Source organism: Anolis sagrei, chromosome 5 (assembly GCF_037176765.1).
Source record: "Anolis sagrei isolate rAnoSag1 chromosome 5, rAnoSag1.mat, whole genome shotgun sequence".
Lineage (NCBI taxonomy): Eukaryota > Metazoa > Chordata > Lepidosauria > Squamata > Dactyloidae > Anolis > Anolis sagrei.
The window spans coordinates 97,712,786-97,732,654 of NC_090025.1; the positions used below are offsets into that span (position 1 = coordinate 97,712,786).

The 19,869-nt window shown below is 39.2% G+C and overlaps 1 protein-coding gene across 3 annotated transcripts in view; it reads right to left on the reverse strand.

The window, feature by feature from the left end:
- Nucleotides 1–9,699: 9,699 nt before the first annotated feature.
- The window catches only part of SCUBE1 (signal peptide, CUB domain and EGF like domain containing 1), a 282,888-nt gene continuing 272,718 nt past the window's right edge, over nucleotides 9,700–19,869 (reverse strand). For all 3 annotated transcript variants that reach the window (XM_067468907.1, XM_067468906.1, XM_067468905.1), the window contains 3 exons: nucleotides 18,859–19,011; nucleotides 15,743–15,822; nucleotides 9,700–13,370 (listed from right to left, as the gene is read on the reverse strand). In XM_067468907.1, coding sequence (XP_067325008.1) covers nucleotides 13,218–13,370; nucleotides 15,743–15,822; nucleotides 18,859–19,011 — 386 coding nt within the window. In that variant the 3' untranslated portion in view covers nucleotides 9,700–13,217. The remainder of the gene's footprint in view (nucleotides 13,371–15,742; nucleotides 15,823–18,858; nucleotides 19,012–19,869) is intronic.

A 19,869-nucleotide genomic window follows, 5' to 3' on the forward strand; every position in this document is an offset into this window, starting at 1 on the left:
CTGCTTTGCTTCTACAGTGTTGCTAAAGTTCTGGTGGTGAAAATTTCAGAACTCTAACAAAACCTTCAACATTTCTTTATAAATGGCTGTTCCTAATTGGTTCTGACATAAAATCGCCAATAACAAAATAATAATGAAGTTTTGCTACAGATATGGTGCTGACTGCGGCACAGTTCTGGGGAGGACATTTTCTGTGGTTGTTTTTGCTGTGACACTGTCTGGTCATATGTGAGTCTCCTGTGGAGAGAAAAAGTAGGGTATAAATAAGTGGTTCTTAACCTGTGGGCCACGGACCACCAGTGGGCTGCGAAGATGAAGATCTGATCCACAAGTTTCCTTCCTTTCTATTTATTTCATTTTTTTATTTCCACTCCTTTTGCACTGTCTGCCACTCCTTCCCTGTCACTGACCATGGCACATGTTCTGTATCAGAAACTAGAGCTGATGTGGTCTAGCCAATGCAATTTTTTGAATCAGCACCCCAAACCAAATCTAAAATTGACCAAAATCTGATTCATAACCCTTTTGGTACTAATGTTGGAGAGTAGTCCCTGGTCAAAGTGGTTCCTGATCAAGTGGTCCTTGGTCAAAAAAAGGTAGGGAACCTCTGGTATAAATCGCCATTGTTATCATCATCATTTTATGAGGATTTAAGAGTAATTGAACACAATTCAACATAATATTTATCTCATTTCAGATTTATTATGAAAGTGATTTAACAAAAAAACAAAACACATGCTTCCTTTTGACCTCTGACAGAGAAAACAAAGCTACCAAGGCACAGAAAAATGTAGAGTTTAACAAGGTACATTTACAACAACTGTTTCAATGACTGATGTGAACAATGTTGTTAAAATGTTGGTAATGATGAGACCATTAAAAAAACCCTTCTAAGTTCTGAACTTTATACATTATTTCATTACTTTTCTTCTACACTACCATGATACAATTCTTGTGGAAAACAACAATATGTACATAATTTACACTGGAAATAAAGCTTAGCAGAACCAGCAGCATCTACAAAGGTTTTATTCAGATTTTTACGCATGCCCATTAATTCATTTTTTTTAAAAACCCAGGATAATATAAATTATAATACATCCAGTTTGGAGCTCTTGATGTTTCGTATGAAAGAATAGACATTTTTCTGAAACATGGCGTTAAAACATTAGTGATTTGGCGTAGGCGAGGGTTTGGGAATGGGCCAGGGACTTCCATTTCAACAGGAGCCATGCTGCAGGGATGCGGTACTGTTTCGGACACCTTGGGGCACATTTTTGTTTCCTCTTTGGTTCTCTCCCCAATCCCTGCTCCATATTAATAACTGGCGTTGTCTGAGGCCTCTTCTACATTGCCATATAAAATCAAGATTGTCTGCTTTGAACTGGATTATATGGCAGTGTAGACTCATATAATCAAGTTCAAAGCAGATAATGTGGACTATCTGATTTGGTAATTTGGATTCTATGGCAGTGTAGAAGGGGCTTGTGGTAACAAACTATGGCTGATACCACAATAGGGTCTTATACAGCATCTCAGACATCTGGGCAACAACTTCCTCTAATAGCAGACAAGATGGTTCCAGACTCTTAAAAGCAGCATCCACTTTAAAATAGGCACCACTGAGAACCTGTTTACACTGTATAGGTATGGGTCACACTTCCTTTACCACTATGCTAGCAACTGTAAAGAAATTTGTATGGACTGTTTTTCAAAGCCAAATCTGTCATGTTGAATGGCACCCAGATTGGCTTCCAGGACACCTTACCCTGCGCCTTGCAGGAAACTCACCTTGATCAAAATTACAAAGTAAAAACTAATTAGATGTTACATAAATAATATATTATGGAGTATAGCATCCCCACCTGGTTGGCTTGAAACCAGCCAATCTGGTTTTGCTGCCAGCAACCTAGCCTGACGTTCTCACTTAATTTCAACAGAAGACAGTTTTTAATTCTTTTTTGAAAAATTGGATATACCTGTGTGTTTACATATACAGTGCCCTGGGGGGTTCCTTCTTCAGAGACAATAGGCTGGAATAACAACTGCCCAAAATAGCAGCCACTCAGTCTTACAGAATTTGTGAATATGTGTATGAAGAAAATACATTTGTCATTACAAATTAGACATTTTACAAGTTATATTTTTGAAGTGAAAACCACAGTAGATGCCTCCTTTCCTAATGCTGGGATTTGAGAACACACATGATTTTTCTTCTGCAGATTAGGTAAATATGCAGTCTAACAACAACAAAAAAGCATTCAAATATATTAGGTTTACAGATGCAAGGACTCCATATTGCCACACTCTGGAAAATTGTGCACACTGGGAAATAAAATACATGCCACTCGTGGAAGGATTAATTATTAATTATTTTGAAATCACATCTGAAATTTGGTTACATTATACATTGTGGCACATCCCCATTTTGCACATTTTCTTTCTTTCTGCTTCTAGTTATGGAAATAACTGCTTAAGATTGCTTCATCCCTGCTTACAGTTTCACCATTGGGTTGTTGTAGGTTTTTTCAGGCTATATGGGCCATGGTCTAAAGGCATTCTCTCCTGACGTTTCGCCTGCATCTATGGCAAGCATCCTCAGAGGTAGTGAGGTCTGTTGGAACTAGGAAAACGGGTTTATATATCTGTGGAATGACCAGTGTGGGACAAAGGACTCTTGTCTGCTGGAGCTAGGTGTGAATGTTTCAACTGACAACCTTGATTAGCATATAATGGCCTGACATTGCCTAGAGCAAACTTTTGTTGAGAGGTGATTAGATGGTTCATTGAAACAATCAAGGTGGTCAGTTGAAACATTCACACCTAGCTCTAGCAGACAAGAGCCCTTTGTCTCACCCTGGTCATTCCACAGATATATAAACCCCTTTTCCCCTAGTTCCAACAGACCTCACTACCTCTGAGGATGCTTGCCATAGATGCAGGCAAAACGTCAGGAGAGAATGCCTCTAGACCATATAGCCCGAAAAAAACCTACAACAACCCAGTGATTCCGGCCATGAAAGCCTTCGACAATACAGTTTCACCATTCTTTGCACAGAGAAGCTGTGGACACAGAGTGCAATTCAAAAATGTTTTTTCAACCTTTTTTTTGGCATGTTGATTAACTGCATTTGACCCCGATTTCAATTACTCAAGCAGGAAGGAAAAATTACTCCAAATTAATTAAAACTAACTGTGTGGTTATAGACACATACTTACACAATCCCTTATTCACACGTTTATATATTCTCATTCTCTTCCTGTATTCATGCACAGTTTTATCTCCATGTTTGGGTGCCACCCCACCTAAGATTACCAAAGGATTTTTCTGTACAGCAAGGTCCATGTTTTTCTGCAAAAAAACCCATGCAGAAAACATGATCTTTGTGCAAGTAAGCCATGAATCGTTCTGTGCAGAAAAATCCCTCAGAACACTTTGGGATGTTCAAATGCATGGAAGTCTCTCTCTCTCCCCCCCCCCCCCCCCCGATTATCAGGAAGCCCATTTATCCACTGGGAAATGAATAGCAGAAAATAGGTAATATTCTTTCAATTCAATAGAGAATATTCTTTCAACTCTTACTCTTAGGGAATAGACTGCAGCAGGCATGGGCAAACCTTCTAACTTTTAGCATGCTAGCACTCCCTGCTAAGAAGACTGGCTGCCTGGTGATGGAAGGAAGGGAGGGAAGGAGATAAGAAAGAGAGAAGGAAGGAAGAACGAAAGGGAGGGATGGAAGGAGAAAGAGGGAGAGAGGGAAGGAGGGAGGAAAGAGAGAAGGAAGGATGAAAGGGAGGAAGGGAAGGATGGAAGGGGAAAGAGGGTGAGAGGGAAAGAGGGAGGAAAGCGGGAAGGAAGGAAAGACAAAAGGGAAGGAAGGACGAAAGGATGGAAGGAAGGAGGGAGGGAGAAAGAGGGAGGGAAGGAAGGGAAGGAGCAAGGAAAGGGGAAAGAAGGACGAAAGGGTGGAATGGAAAGATGGAAGGAGAAAGAGGGAGAGAGGGAAGGAGGAAGGAAAGAGAGAAGGACAGATGAAAGGGAGGAAGGGAAGGGTGGAAGGGGAGAGAGGGAAAGGGAGGAAAGAGGGAAGGAAAGACAAAAGGGAAGGAAGGAAGGACGAAAGGATGTAAGGGAAGGAGGGAGGGAAAAAGAGGGAGGGAAGGGAGGGAGGGAAGGAGCAAGGAAAGAGAGGAAGGAAGGATGAAAGGGTGGAATGGAAAGATGGAAGGAGAAAGAGGGAGAGAGGGAAGGGGGAAGGAAAGAGATAAGGAAGGACGGACGAAAGGGAGGAAGGAAGGATGGAAAGGGAAAGAGGGAGAGAGGGAAAGAGAGAAAAGAGGGAAGGAAGGAACGAAAGACAAAAGGGAAGGAAGGAAGGACGAAAGGATGGAGGGGAAGGAAGGAGAGAGGGAGAAGGTGGGAGGGAAGGAAGGGAGGGAAGGAGCAAGGAAGGAGAGGAAGGAAGGATGAAAGGGTGGAAGGGAAGGAGAAAGAGGGAGGGAAGGAGGAAGAAAGGATAGAATGGTGTGAGAGAGGAGAACCTGAGAAAAGAGCCCAAAGGGCCATATCCAGCCCCCGGGCCTGGGTTTGCCCAGACCTGGATTACAGGGAGGTTAACTGTGATAAGCTCAGCTCGTTTCAACCACATACTCTTTTTGTTTTTCATATGAGAACCTAACCATCCCCACATTTTATAAGTTATTGAAATAATGCACATTTAAACAAACAACTTTGTCGCTGCCACATGTAGTTGAACTTAGGCCAGATATTTAATATAATAACCTCTAAACATCAACATGGATCACCACCAAAAGCCGCTCTGGCATAGAGGCTACTTCCATTTGTTCCCCAGAAATATATGAATATAATCTACAGAGGTGAGCATTTATTAAAAGGCAGTTTAATACTACATTCTACATCTGCCAGGAAAAGGCAGCAAGTTTCAGTCTTACAGATTATGAGCATTATAGCCGTTTTCTCCAACAAATATACAGGAGAGTTACAAATAATATAAGAATATCTGAATCTTGTAATGTCCAATATATATTCAATAGCTTAACATTTATTCCTCACTGTAACGGGCAGAAAACTATTTACACAATTAGAATAAAAAAGTAAACTGTTTTTCACATTTTAATAAAAAAGATTTGCTTCATTAACCAAGTAGTTTATGAACATTAGCTTCCTAATAAGTAGTTCAAGCCAACTGTCATGTAATACATACTTATCTAAGGATAGGAAGCAATTAAATGAGCGAGGTATGTCTTAAATAAGGTAACTCCATGACTACAGGCATACCAGTTGAAATACAATGCAATAAAATAACCATCATCTTATGAAGGTACATAGAATAATTCTGGTATTTGCGTAGACATTTGTAAATATTTAACCCTTAATTCGGTTTCCTGAAGATAGATGGCCTAAATTAGAATACCTAAAAGGCATCTCTGTATATACATGTTATAAATGTATATATATATATTATATATACATTACACATATATATATATATATTATATAGTACACATCATCAAGGATTAAAAAATGAGACTATGCAGAATAAATAAATGAAATAACAAATATCTACTGCAGTATACTGTTTTTGTATTTGGATACTCAAACATTTTGCTTTATAGTTTATCTACTTGAAGGTACATATATAAATGATAGCTGTGATCCAAACAATATGGTTTTTCAGTCCTATGCAGGATATAGTCTTTTTTTTTTTTTGGTAATAGAATTGTGTTCCTGGTATAGGCTGGAAGTCTTTCAAGTGCTTACAACAATAGCCCTTTGCTGTAGCTTCCTATTTTTAAAAGTATTCAGCTTGCTTTAATAGCATTTTAAAGTTAACAGGAGCCAAATCTCCTTTATCGTGACTTTCTTTTCTTACACGTTCGGTTGGTGTAGAAATGTGGGGAAAATCTAAAAGAGGCTCTAATGGATGTGCTCAGATATGACACTTTGTATGATCTGCCCTCCATCTGGTAGGTGAGAAGGAGGATTCAGTTGAGAGTATGTGTGACTTGCAGAGCAACTGTTAGGCATAATTGCATTAAAATGTCTTATTCTTGTGCTCCCTCAGATGCTTAAAAATTCAAATATTTATGCAATAATGCATACCTGCTAACATTTCACAGATAAAACCAGGACACACGTAGCCAAGGGTCAAAGTAACAGAAGTCATTCAAGTGGGGAAGGCAACAAGCTAGGAGAGACTGCTGGAGTTTCCTTTTGCCTAAGTCTATAGGGAAGGGTATCATACCTCACTAACTCTCCCCTGAATTAAGTGACAGCAAACTCAGTTTGCAGCAATGGAGGCAAAGTGAGAATAAAAGGGCAAGATGGGCAGAGGAGGCGAGAGACACTGAAACATTTTAAAATAACCTGAAAAGTGTTAGGGATTCCTCTTCTTCAGAATAGGAAGGGGAGCAGGGAAGTGCTTAGGAATTGGAAGAGGAATCAGACGATGAGGTCTTGCAAGTGCCCACATTTCTGGAGAGGTGAAAGGAGACAGAGCACAGACGGTGTTCAGCTAGAATAGCTGCTAGAAACGCTGAGCTAATTGGGAGACGCACTAGCATCTCCTGTATGGGGAATTCAGGGCTATAAATCAGAAGCAGGGGCAGTCAGCTTTCGCTGGCAACAACGACTCTGATGCTGATGTTTTCGCTCCAATGGAACCTGCTTCAAGTCTGCTTCTGAGGATTTAGTGAACATTGCCGGTTGTCTGATGTAAGACTGCCGTTTCTTTTGGGATTTTATAAGAGACTTTAATTTTGTGTCTGCCTTAACACTTCCTTGCTTTCGTTTGCATTTTTCAATTGCCTTTGATGATCCTTTGTGTTTGCTGAAGTAAAGCATTTTTCTATTACTTTCAACATTGTATTAAGGCTGGTTTTTGAAGGGCAAATCAGGACAAAAAGATGTGTAAATAGAGAACTATCAGGACTGCCCTAGCAAATCTGGATACTAGAATGACTAGTTTTAAAATATAGAATCGTGTATGTTTAGTGATGTCCCATCAATGGCTCCTTGCTAAGTATATACATGGGGCAAGAACTGGTAAGTATACAAGCCCATCTTTATCAGTGTCATTGTTTCACCAGGGCTGGAAAATGGTTAGGATTTGCAGGGTTACATGTCTCTCATTGGACATTGGAGAACACTGCTTTCACTCCATTTTTGAAAAAAAAAGTATTACTAACAGAATGGGGTGGGGAGCTGTATTGGGGAGAAGGAGGTCAAAAAGGCCTTTGAAGGCAACATTTCAACTAAATTATGATCATGACTCTAGATCAGTGGTTCTCTACCTGGGGTCCCCAGATGTTTTGGGCCTACAACTCCCAGAAATCCCAGCCAGTTTACCAGCTGGTGGGATTTCTGGGAGTTGTAGGCTAAAAACATCTGGGGACCCCAGGTTGAGAACCACTGCTCTAGATAGTTCTTGTATCACACTTTCTTCCCACGTTTTCTGAAGCTTGAGAAGGTGTTTACAACAAGCTTCTATTTTGGTTTTCATATTGAATAACAATCTATGGTTAACATTAAGCATGGCTTGTTTAAAATAAGCAACTGGTTTCTTTAGTTGGTTTCTATCAACTAACTGGTTTATCAAAAGCAGAAAGAAAAGCCCCAACTTATAACTGGCTGTGCTCAAGGGAGTAGGATGACCTCTGAAAATGTGCACAGAGCAAGCCCTCCAACTATCCTCAGTTCTTGTAATCTGTGAATTTCTGTTAGTCCATTGCAACAACAACAACAAAAAAGAAGAAGAATCTTGTGGTATGTTTAAGATGCACATGTTTTATTTGGCGAGTGATAAACACATTACTTGTTTAGAGTGTCTCATTGAGAAACTATTTTTTCATTATAAATGTCCATGCACGAATCATTAATCTAAACAATTCCTGTCTTGAGGAAACCTTTGACTTTTTAGATATTCTGGAAACTCAGAAGCTCCTGCCAGAATGACTAGTGCTATGGGCTTGTGGAGGTTGTAGCACCAAACATCTGGAGAACCAACAGTTACACCTCTAAGATGATTTATGCCTTTGGGCCTTCAGCAGCCCACCCATCTCTCCCTCCATTGATCTCTTTTTACAAAGATAAAATGGGAAAGATGAAAGAGATGCAATTGGATCATTTGAGAAATTACATGTCTATTTTGGTTGAATGTACAAGCAACGATGCTTCTCATTAAAAAAATATTATGAGTTCACATGCTATGCTGCATATGGGAAAAACTAAAATAAGGAAATGCTTTCTGGGTGTGTAGCAAGAGAATATTGCAGAAAATAGGCAACATTGGCAAGATAAACAATACATATCTGTTGCATATTGAGATGAAACAGCCAACTACAGAGGGAGTATCAAGACGCAAAATACTTTTAAATTTGTTTTTAGAATTGTTTCTTTTAGTTCTAACATTTCGATATCCAATATTCATGGCAACTGCATTAAAGGGGAAAAAATCTGGAGTAACAGCCAGAGTTCAATATAGAGAAGGAATGAAAACATCCAAGACCGAGTGTCATGAAATCACATTTAAATAATTTCTTAAAATCTAATTTTATATTGCTCTGTTGCAAACTGTGCGTAAGCCCACTATTGTTAGTAAGAGGGGAATTATATGAATTTGGCATTAATCAAATTCAAGTTGTTAAGTATATCAATTATCAGCTTGCTGACAATATAGTCTGATGACTTGAGGAAGGAAACTGAATTGGTATTTAAAAGAATTAAGTGCAGAATTTAGGAGAGACGAGATAAAAAAATAAGTGCTACACAGTACAACTTTCATAGGCATGCTTCAGAAAAAGTTAAGCGCTTTGTCCTTTTGTTTTCAATTTAGTATATGCTTAATCCATTTAAATCAATAGGACTTTAAAGTGTTTAACAGCTGGACTGTATCCCTGCACATGCACATTCAACAAGCAACTTAGATATGAATATCTTCAGAGTCCTTGACAAATTCATTTTTAATTTTGCCGTGGAAATCAGTGAAACCCAAAATGTAATGAGAATCATCATTAAGTATTCAACTTAAACATCAAAGGAGTTTAACCAGTTCACAAAAGTGAAGGGTGGAGAATTAATGAGATGAAACACTGCAACCAGGAGCACAGTCTCTCGGTTATATTATTTCCCCTAAATGAAAGAGGAATGTTAAAAAATTCCTTTTTCAGTGATGTATGCTGTGAGCCACGTGAAAAAACACAGCTCTCGAACTGGATCCACCATTGTGTTAAAATAAAGGAGGTGATGTGCGGATGTCCAAGTCTGCCTTAGGATTTTATCACATGAAGCCAGTAGATCACAATTGGAGCACAATTATAGTGTCTGAAGCTGGAAACCCATCACATGATACCATGTCTGTCCCGTTGATGTTTTGAATTTAAATTGTTATTTAAGTCTGCAATTCCTAAGCTGACTACTTATAGCAGGCCCGTAGCCAGGATTTTGATTCGGTGGGGGGGCTGAATTTGTTTCGGGGGAGGGGGGCTGAGTCTGAGTGAAAGAGGGTCTACCCTAGCAAACCTTTTGTATCGTTACCCCAATACCCCCGTGCATATAGGATATATTGAGTATGGTGATCAAATAATGATATGAATAAACCTAACAGTTTAAATAATGCACCAGTAAGGCCTTTTTGCGAACCACCATGAGAATTTTGGCTTGAGGGGCTTCAGCCCCCCCCCCCCCCCCCGGCTATATGCCTGACTTACAGGAACATCCAGGAATCAACATATCACCCCTATACTAAAATCATTCCTAAGCTTGCTTTCAAGCCAAGTACAAAATGTTGGTACTGACCTATATGGTTCAGGTCCAGGTTACCTACAGGATCACCTTCTCCTTTACAAAATCCACCCCTTTGGACATTAGGACATCTGTGGGATGCAGGATGGCTACTCCAACCAGCCAGAGCCCAACTGGCAACCACCATCCAGAAAAACCTTTTTATTGGCCACCCCAAGACAGTGGAATGACCTGCTGGGAGAGCTCTTACAGCTAAAAGAGCTGTCAGAATTTAAAACACAACTGAAGTATCTCTTCTGGCAGGTCCACCCAGTCTATTGTCGAAGGCTTTCATGGCCGGAATCACTAGGTTGTTGTAGATTTTTCCGGGCTATATAGCCATGTTCTAGAGGCATTCTCTCCGACGTTTCACCTGCATCTATGGCAAGCGAAATCTATGCTTGCCATAGAAGCAGGCGAAACGTCAGGAGAGAATGCCTCTAGAACTTGGCCATATAGCCCGAAAAAACCTACAACAATCCACCCAGTCTGTTTTAATGATTACTTTTAAATCACATACTATGTTTATTGTGCTTTCACTTTTGTCTCAGGTATTTTAAAATGTTTATGTTTTAACATGTGCTTTTATGGTTGCATTTTACCTATGTTTTAATATATGATTTTATAGATACACTAGCCGTCCCCTGCCACACGTTGCTGTGGCCCAGTCTGTGTATGTGTGTTTTGTGTGTGTATATATGTGTATATGTGTGTGTGTCTATATTTGTGTGTATGTGTATATATATATGTGGTTTTGTGCATGCGTTGTAATATATTTTTGTTTCTTGGCTTTTTAAGTCTCTTCTGCTGTGCTTTTCAGTGTTTTTATGAGTGATGGTCACTCATTGGCCTGATAGGTGTATTATGTCCAAATTTGGTGCCAATTCGTGCAGTGGTCTTTGAGTTATGTTAATCCCACAAACGAACATTACATTTTTATTTATATAGATCTGACTATGTTGTGCCTTGCCTCGAGGCAAAAGGAGAGGCTGGTAATAAATAAAATGTATTATTATTATTATTATTATTATTTTATTTTGATGGGGAAATACTATCAATGACTCCCCATATTGCTGCTTGAGTGAGTCGGTATGTCTCACTTCTTCATTCCTTTCCTTCCTCATGCAGATCCTAAGCAGGCTGGGGTTGGTTTTATGTATATAAAAATACGTCCCAGGGAAGGGAGAAGGAAGCTCCCCCTTATTGCCCATCCCCTCTCTTTGGGCCAATTGCTCTGCATCCCTCTCTAACTGATTGCCATCCGAGTGATCCCCTCTTACAGATCAAGGGGTATTTAGATAGAGAAAAAAGAGAGAGAAATATCTACTTCTGTGATTTAAAACTTCTTTTGGGGAGTAGAAAGAGACAGACATTTGGCAAAGCCTATGGATAGAGGGAGGCAAGACAAGAGACAAGACAGGAAAAGTCAGGAGCACAATGGTGTAATTGCAGATAGGTGTGATAGTAATGGTTTTCAAATCAGTATGCTCTTGTTTGCGTCAACAATGCAACTGATTAAAGACAACAGGCTGGTGTGATAAAGTCCTTAAAATTCTATTTGGAGCTGATTTATTTGTGAGAGCCGTTCAGCAGTGGAACTCTCTGCCCCGGAGTGTGGAGGAGGCTCTTTCTTTGGAGGCATTTAAACAGAGGCTGGATGGCCATCTGTCAGGGGTGCTTTGAATGCAATATTCCTGCTTCTTGGCAGGGGGTTGGACTGCATGGCCCATGAAGTCTCTTCCAACTCTATGATTCTATGATTTTGTAACTTTCTATCAGACAAATAATTCATCGAGGAGCCTGACTGGTGGTACAGCAGGTTAGTAATAGTGAAACAGGTAATAAACAAGGTGATAACATAGGTAATGATAGGATAGGTAATGATTCTGCATATATACATTATTTCATCAATATATCCATTCCGTTTGAGCACTGTGATGACTAACAAATAATATTAATGGGCAAGATTTTCTTTTCTTTGTTTATGCTATATTATGTGTATATGATTTTTTTAAAAAATGCAATCTATATTGCTTCTTTTGAAACGTACTTCAACACAAATAACGTTGGTAACAGGTTGGTTGTCTTATTCTCTAAGGTAATTATAATGATAAAATCCATAAGAGGCGATATACAAGGCTAAGACATATTGCCTTAGCTAAATAGTCCAAGAATTGTGAGCAACTACCAGTAGATTCCTATTTCGTTGCTCAAAAACATATGGAAGCGACAAAATAATTCATACCCATTTTCTTAATTCCTGGCATCTTGTGTTCTGACCATGGTAGATCTGATGAGGATAATTTTTAACATGAAATTTCAATCTACTTCAGATAAGCATTGCAACTTCTTCAAGAACACAAATAAAATGAAAAGATAAGCATAGCCACAATCCATGAATATGCCCCAATTATTGCAAAATATGTAGTATTAAAAGCTGATAGAGAAATCTCCCTGCACATGTGCAGAGTTCTGTTTTCAACAGCTCCCAAGCGTATCCGGTCTTCATGTGCCACTATGTACAAACAATTCTGAATTGTAATGAAACAGATTATGGTATGAATGGTATTTACATGACTTATAGGTTATAATAATAGTAATACTGAAGTACCCAGAAAAAGATATATTTATATTATATTGTTTAGATCTTCTATCAGGAGTAGTAAAATTAAGCATTAGGATTTGTCCTTTAATCTCTTTCATTCCATTGTAATTTTTTAAAAGAGAAATCACTATTTATCCATAACCCTGACATTGCACTGGCAATGTTAGACATCCGTAGAACTCATGAAAAAGTTTTAAAAGGGCCAATGAAATAGTAGATTGTGAGCATAGAACTTGCGTAATCCATCAACCAAAATTACACACCCATTTCATCCCATTCTTCTTTCTTTTTGGCTTAGATCTAGAACAAAGTCTCCATAAATCAACGAATGGGAAAGTATGATATTTAGATTTCCCAATAAATTTTCACATATAAAGTTCAAGTGCAATTCAAAATCCAAGTATTATTTATACTACATACTCCTTTCCATCGTAGCTCTTCTTTGCAGGTAGTTTCTTTGACCAGGTTTCTTCTTTGGTGAAGAAGAAAACTTTTCCACTAGACAATGTTTTGAAATGCATTTCTAAACAGATGCTTCTCATCATGACTGAAGATAAAATAGTGCAGGCTTAAATTTGGATCTTCAACTCGATGCACTCTGGAATCCAATATTCTTCTTCGAAGTAAAAAAAAAATCCCATTCAAAATATTGGAGATTATAAAACATTATAGTTATTCTTCAATATACAATTTAAGATAAAAACTGCCAAGGAGTCTTCAAATTAGCAAAAAATGTTTCTACTGTCAAAGACAATACAATATCTGACAGGAATGCAAAGGGAAAAGAAACAATTTAAAAGCGCTAGGAAGTTATTTGTATGGTCGTAGAAATCTGGAAACTTTCGATCGAAGTAACTTTATAAATGATCTTGGGAACATCTCCTTTGATTCTTGTGCTGTGTACTTGAAATAGTTTTGCGGATGTGCCAATACATCAAAAAGGGCTTTAATAAGCTTCTTGTCCTGTAGGAGACAAGAAATATGCATAATATATAGAGAGAGGACATATATTCCACACAGAGATGTTAATGAACCCCCTTGTAACATATAATGACACATTTTTCCTGCTAGGAAAAAGTTTCTGGTTCGATCATTCTCAATCTTTAGAAAACAATTGGCAGCATTCAACATTTATTTCTCAAAAATTTGTGATATTTTGTGTCCAAGAGCGACTATAGGAGGGAGCAAGCTTGTTTTCTGCTTCCCTGGAGACTAGGACGCGGAACAATGGCTTCAAACTACAAGAGAGGAGATTCCATCTGAACATGAGGAAGAACTTCCCTGACTGTGAGAGCCGTTCAGCAGTGGAACTCTCTGCCCCGGAGTGTGGTGGAGGCTCCTTCTTTGGAAGCTTTTAAACAGAGGCTGGATGGCCATCTGTCAGGGGTGATTTGAATGCAATATTCCTGCTTCTTGGCAGGGGGTTGGACTGGATGGCCCATGAGGTCTCTTCCAACTCTTTGATTCTATGATTCTATACTTGAGAAAAAACTTCATACATACAAATGTTGGAAAAGAAGGTATAAACCAACCCTCCTGCTGATCAATGAGCCAATATTTTGGCCTGCTGCTGGTACCCATGGGGTGACAGCAAAAGATCCACACAACAGCTTCCTTATGTGGTCCTCCTGCCACAAGGAGGTCCAGAAGGTTCTGCCTCTGAGCCAAGCAGGACTCTGTTTTACCCACACCTCCCAAGTCCCCATTTAGTGGACTCCCATTCATGTACCAATGCCTAGTATATGGAGATAATCCATATCCTGGCAGCAGGACTTATGCCAACTGCTTAAAGTACATCAGGGTCCTCAAACTATGGCCCGGGGGCCAGATACAGCCCACCAAGGTCATTTATCTGGCCCTTGCTCAGGGTCAACCGAAGTCTGAAACGACTTGAAAGCACACCACAACAACAATCCTACCTCATCAGCCAAAAGCAGGCCCACACTTCCCATTGAAATACTAATAAGTTTATATTTGTTAAAATTGTTCTTCATTTTAATTATTGTATTATTTTTAAGTGTTTTTTCAACTACAAATAAGATATGTGCAGTGTGCACATTTATGTTTTTTTCAAATTATAATCCTCCCCTCCAACAGTTTGAGAAACTGTGACCTGGGCCTCTGTTTAAAAAGTCTGAGGACCCCTGCAGTACATATATAAATACAGATGCATGAGAAAGAGGGAGGAATCTCTCTCTCAAAAACAACTGCCAAGCAAGGGCTCAAACAGTCAAATATGAACTCCTCAACATGAATTCTACACCAGGAATACCCAAATCTGGCCTATCAAGGTTGTTTTTTTGGCCCTCGTTGGTACTGCCACCCATGTGCATATGCATGCGGCATGTGTGTTGTGGAGGGTTTTGGTGGCGACGGTAACAGGGTGTGCAGTGGCAACAGTGGTGAGCACCGGGATTGTGGTGCAACTGGCTGAGTGTCAGCTGCATTAAGATCACTCTGACCAAAAGGTCATGAGTTCGAAGCCAGCCCGGGTTGGAGTGGGTTTCCAACCAATTGTGTAGCCTGTTGTCGACCTTTGCAACCCGAAAGACACTTGCATCTGTCAAGTAGGAAAATTAGGTACCACCTTAAAGTGTGGGGAGGCTAAATTAACTAATTTATGAGGCCATAAAAAAGACTCCAGGAAAAGCACTCCAGCAAAAAAGCATGTGGGGAATGCGGAAGTACTTCATCAGTGTCACAGATGGACAATGAAAGCGACAGCTCCCCTGGCGGCCAGAAAAAGTTAAATAACCTCTGTGTATGTCTGTATATGTTGCATGTCAAAATTGGCATTGAATGTTTGCCATATATGTGTACACTGTAATCCGCCCTGAGTCCCTTGCGAGGTGAGAAGGGCGGAATATAAATGCTGCAAATAAATAAAATAAATATGTGGCACAGCTGGTACACATGCGCCCACACGCAACTAAAGTCCAGCCCACCAACAGTCTGAGGGACTGTGAACCAGTCCTCTGCTTGAAAGGTTTGGGGACTCCCGGTCTACACTATTTACTCAAGCCAGGTTCAAACCACAAGCTTTTAACTCATTGACTGGCAGCTTCTGCCTCTTTTCCACAGTGTGAACTGTTTTGATCTTATAAGTCCTGTGAACTACATGTTGTTTTGAGATCTAATAGGAACACTTGCAGCACACATATAAAGAAAGGCTATTCCAGAACTAGACTTTCCCCTGAATGGCTTTTCTGGGAACAAGGAAAGCCATGAAAGAAATTAGTTCTGATTCCTCACTGTGAAAGTATCAGTAACCCCCACCCCCACCCCAATCTCCCTGCAAGTTTGGCCATTACTAAACTAAATATAAGTTTACTAACTTTTAAAATTTCTTGATGGTTTTCTGATGCATATAAACGTCCATCTCGAACAATGTCTTCGATTAACTGTTGATAATCCTCTGTAAAGTGCAAATTCAAGAAGTCAAAGTAAGCAACATTTCATCATCATCTCACAATGGAAACAGTCTGCTGCCCAGACAACAAACAATTTCCTACCAAACACATCTTTAATTTTATGAACAGGATCCCAAACCTGTAGCTAAGTGGATTGGGGAATAGGTGGGTTTACAGGTTCAACCCATAAACATGCACATCTGGATTGCAAGTGAAAACTGAGGAAACTGTGGAAACTGAGATGCTAAAAAAGCATGGGACAGCAATAAAAACAAGGAGCTGAGTCATTGTTAAACCTTAGACATTATATGAACAAGACTGTTTCTGATTACCAAGTAAAAGCTCAGTTAGTTAAAAATCCATGGACTCCATTGCCAGGATATGTGGATAAGAAGAGGCATCTAAGTTTTCAACCCAATTGGTTCAACAGATTTCCATGGTTAGCCTACTTATTTCATGTACAAGGTGCACTCTGTAAGTATTCTGTAGTGTTTAGAGAAGTTGGAGTAAAGGTGGTCATTGGAAACTTGATGTACTGGTTGCTAAACCATTTGTGGTGCAATGGAAATATGCAATACAAGTCTTCAATGCACACCAAAAAAGAACAACTTGATTAAAAACTTCTTGCTAATTCACAGTGGAAAACATATTGATGTAACCCAATATCTTTTTCAAGGAAATAAGAAAGCAGAAGATAACAGAAAGAAACTTCTGCCAATTGTGGAAACTATTGTCCTTTGTGGCCAACAAGAACTAGCTTTAAGAGAGAGCAATGATTCAGGACCCATTACCTGTAAAGAACCTTTGCACAATGATGGTAATTTTAGGGCCTTGTTGAGATCTCATGCCAGATCAGGAGATACTGACCATAAAAGTCACCTCGAAACTACAGCTATGAATGCCCAGTATACTAGCTCTCAAATACAAGATGAACTAATAGAAAAATACGGTGACAAGATAGTCAAAAATATGGTTGAAAGATGCAGTGCATTACAGCGTTTATTGATTTGGCAGATGTAACTTTGGATATGAGTAACTCTGAACAGTTATCACTCTCAGTGCTCACTCATGAAATCTAGCCTTGCAGTATTCCACATGTTGGAAACTGCCAAGAAACAATATCACCTGTGTGCAATTTCTTCAGAGCATCATTCAACAGATGGGAACTGTTGAAAAAAAATATAAAGACTGTTTCCCTAAATCAAGAGCAAAAAACCCGTTGTTGCTTTCTGAAACCAGTTGAGTTGAGTGATATTATGCAGTTTTATGTTATGTTGAATTGTACAGTGTGGTGGTGAGAACACTTGAAGAACTAAAGAAAATCTTCTATATAACAGTGAGACGTCTTCCCAAGCTGGACACCTTCTTTAGCTGTTCTGAATCCTGAATTTGTAGTACCTTGGGTCATGGTGATGCAATGGGTTAAACCCTTGTGCTGCTGAACTGCTGATCTGAAGGTCAGCAGTTCAAATCTGTGAGAAGGGGTGAGCTCCTGTTTGTAAGCTCCTGCCAAACTTCCAGTTCGAAAACATGCAAATGTGAGTAGATAAATAGGTACTTCTTTGGTGGGAAAAGGCAAAGAGATGCTCCAAGCAATCTTGCCAGCCACATAATTAGAAGATAACAACGTAGGCTCCTCGGCTTGAAAATTGAGAAAAAAGCACCTCTCCAGAGCCAGAGATGAACACCGCATCCCCTCTTCCTTTTTCCTTCCATTTTCCTCAGCATCATTGTCTTCTCTAAGCTTTCCTTTCTTCTCATGATGTGGCCAAAGTACTTCATCTTTGCCTCTAATATACTTTCCTCCAATGAGCAGTCGGGCTTTATTTCCTGAAGTATGGACTGGTTGGATCTTCTTGCAGTCCGAGGCACCCTCTGAACTTTCCTCCAGCACCACAGTTCAAAAGCATCTATCTTCCTTCACCCAAGTTCCTTTTTCCTTCTATTTTCCCCAGCATGATTGTCTTCTCTAAGCTTTCCTATCTTGAATTCAGTGGTTGATAACGACTAAATTATCAACTAAGAGTCATTTTAAGTTTTTTTTAGACTTGAAACTTTGTAGCCAAGATAGAAATTTGATTTAATTAAGTCTATATAAAAATATAGAATGAGTCATAGAATGATTTGAATATGAACCTACTTTTCTTGATTTGTTAAAAAAATAAAATTATTTCAACCCCCCCCCCCCCCATTTTTTTCTGGCTATGGGCCTGCTGGATCCGGTCAATGGAAGTGCAAGGAAGACTGGCAAAAGAGAAGATTTACACAGAAACTTAAATGGGTTAAGGAGCTTCCTCTGAAGTTCGGTTCAAGGCCAAAATTCACTGTTCTGTACAAATGTTATCTTTTCTCTTTTCATGAATAACCTTTATTTAGAAAGTTTTGCCCTTAATATTGATATCACTTTGATAGTTTCAGATCTAAGCAAATGATAAATATTAATTAACATGCAGAACGATCGTCTTTAACAAGAGTTTGAAAACAATCTTCAAACTATGTTTAGAAATTATTCTTAAAATAACAAATGTTTTGCACAGTTGCAAGTCGATAGCACAGGAAAGCAAAGGAAAAATGAGTTTTTTTGGAGTTAGCTTAAAAGTTACTCTTGATTTTCAACTACTTAGGTCAGTGTGATGCCCTACGAATGCCACTCAGGGGTCATCTGCTTTAACCTAGGGCAAGGAAACCTTAGTGGTTAATTAATTCGGGGACGAGGGAGGGAGTTTCCCCCATCCCAGAGAAATGACAAAATCTGTTGAAATTTACAGAGACCCCTGAAGATCTTGATAGATGTGTTTGGTCTACTTCTAGTCCTCCCATTCTCCACCAGCCACAGAATAGCTGTTGGGAACAGCCATTGAACTGGTAAGAAGAGAATCGAGTAGTTTTCACACGTAAGATTTTGGTTGTCTGGCTACCAGTACTTTAATACAATAGGAAGCCCACTCTCACAAAAGTTATATTTATTTTTATCCTTTAAATAACTTTTTTCATTGATCTTTGTGTATATTTAGAGAGATGTAAAATAGGAAAAATCTTACCATCATAGGTTACATAGGGAACTTGGAATCCTTTGCCACTGTTGCCTTCATTTGATTTGAACTGTATCCATAACTTTCGTGACCTGGAGGTGAATGCTATAGGTCTTTCATATGTCTGGCAAGTTTCATACGTAGTAATGGATGTGGGCGAAGCTAGAATATTAAAACATTAACATAAAGAAATGTTTTTGTAAAAATTCGTCTTCTCATTTTTGAGACATGCCAGACAGTACGTATCCCAATCTATGATATTTTCACTATATAAATATAAGCAGCAGCTTTGAATGAACCGAGCCATTGTCTTTTCTAATGCTGGACTGCCTAATCTCACTGGTAGTAGTCGTCCAAGCAGAGATGTTTACTAAAACACAAATCGATGGACCTTAGAGCAATTAAAGCCTGAAATCACTCTAGAAGCCAAGAACTAAGACTATTATGCTTTGGTCATATTATATCATACGAAAGCATGGCTCACTAAAAAAAGATAATAATGCTTGGTTTGGGTCCAATTGCATCTCCCTATATAGACCATCCCATGCACTGTGGTCAGCAGAGGAGGCCCTGCTCTCGGTCCCACCCCAACACAAGCTCGGTTGGTGGGAATAAGAGAGAGGGACATCTCCATGATCACTCCCCATCTCTGGAACTCCCTCCCCAAAGAAATAAAAACAGTCCCATCCTCCTCTTCTTAAAAAAAACTTGAAAACGCACCTTTGCCCTTTGGCATATGGAGAGGAAGAGAACTAGGACCCTCTAGATCAGGGGTCCTCAAACTTTTTAAACAGAGGACCAGGTCACAGTCCCTCAAACTGTTGGAGGGCCAGATTATAATTTGAAAAAAGCATGAATGAATTCCTATGTACCCTGTACATATCTTATTTGTAGTGCAAAAAAAAAAAACACTTAAAAACAATACAACAATTAAAATGAAAAACAATTTAAACAAATATAAACTTATTAGTATTTCAGTGGGAAGGGTGGGCCTGCTTTTGGCTGATGAGATAACATTGT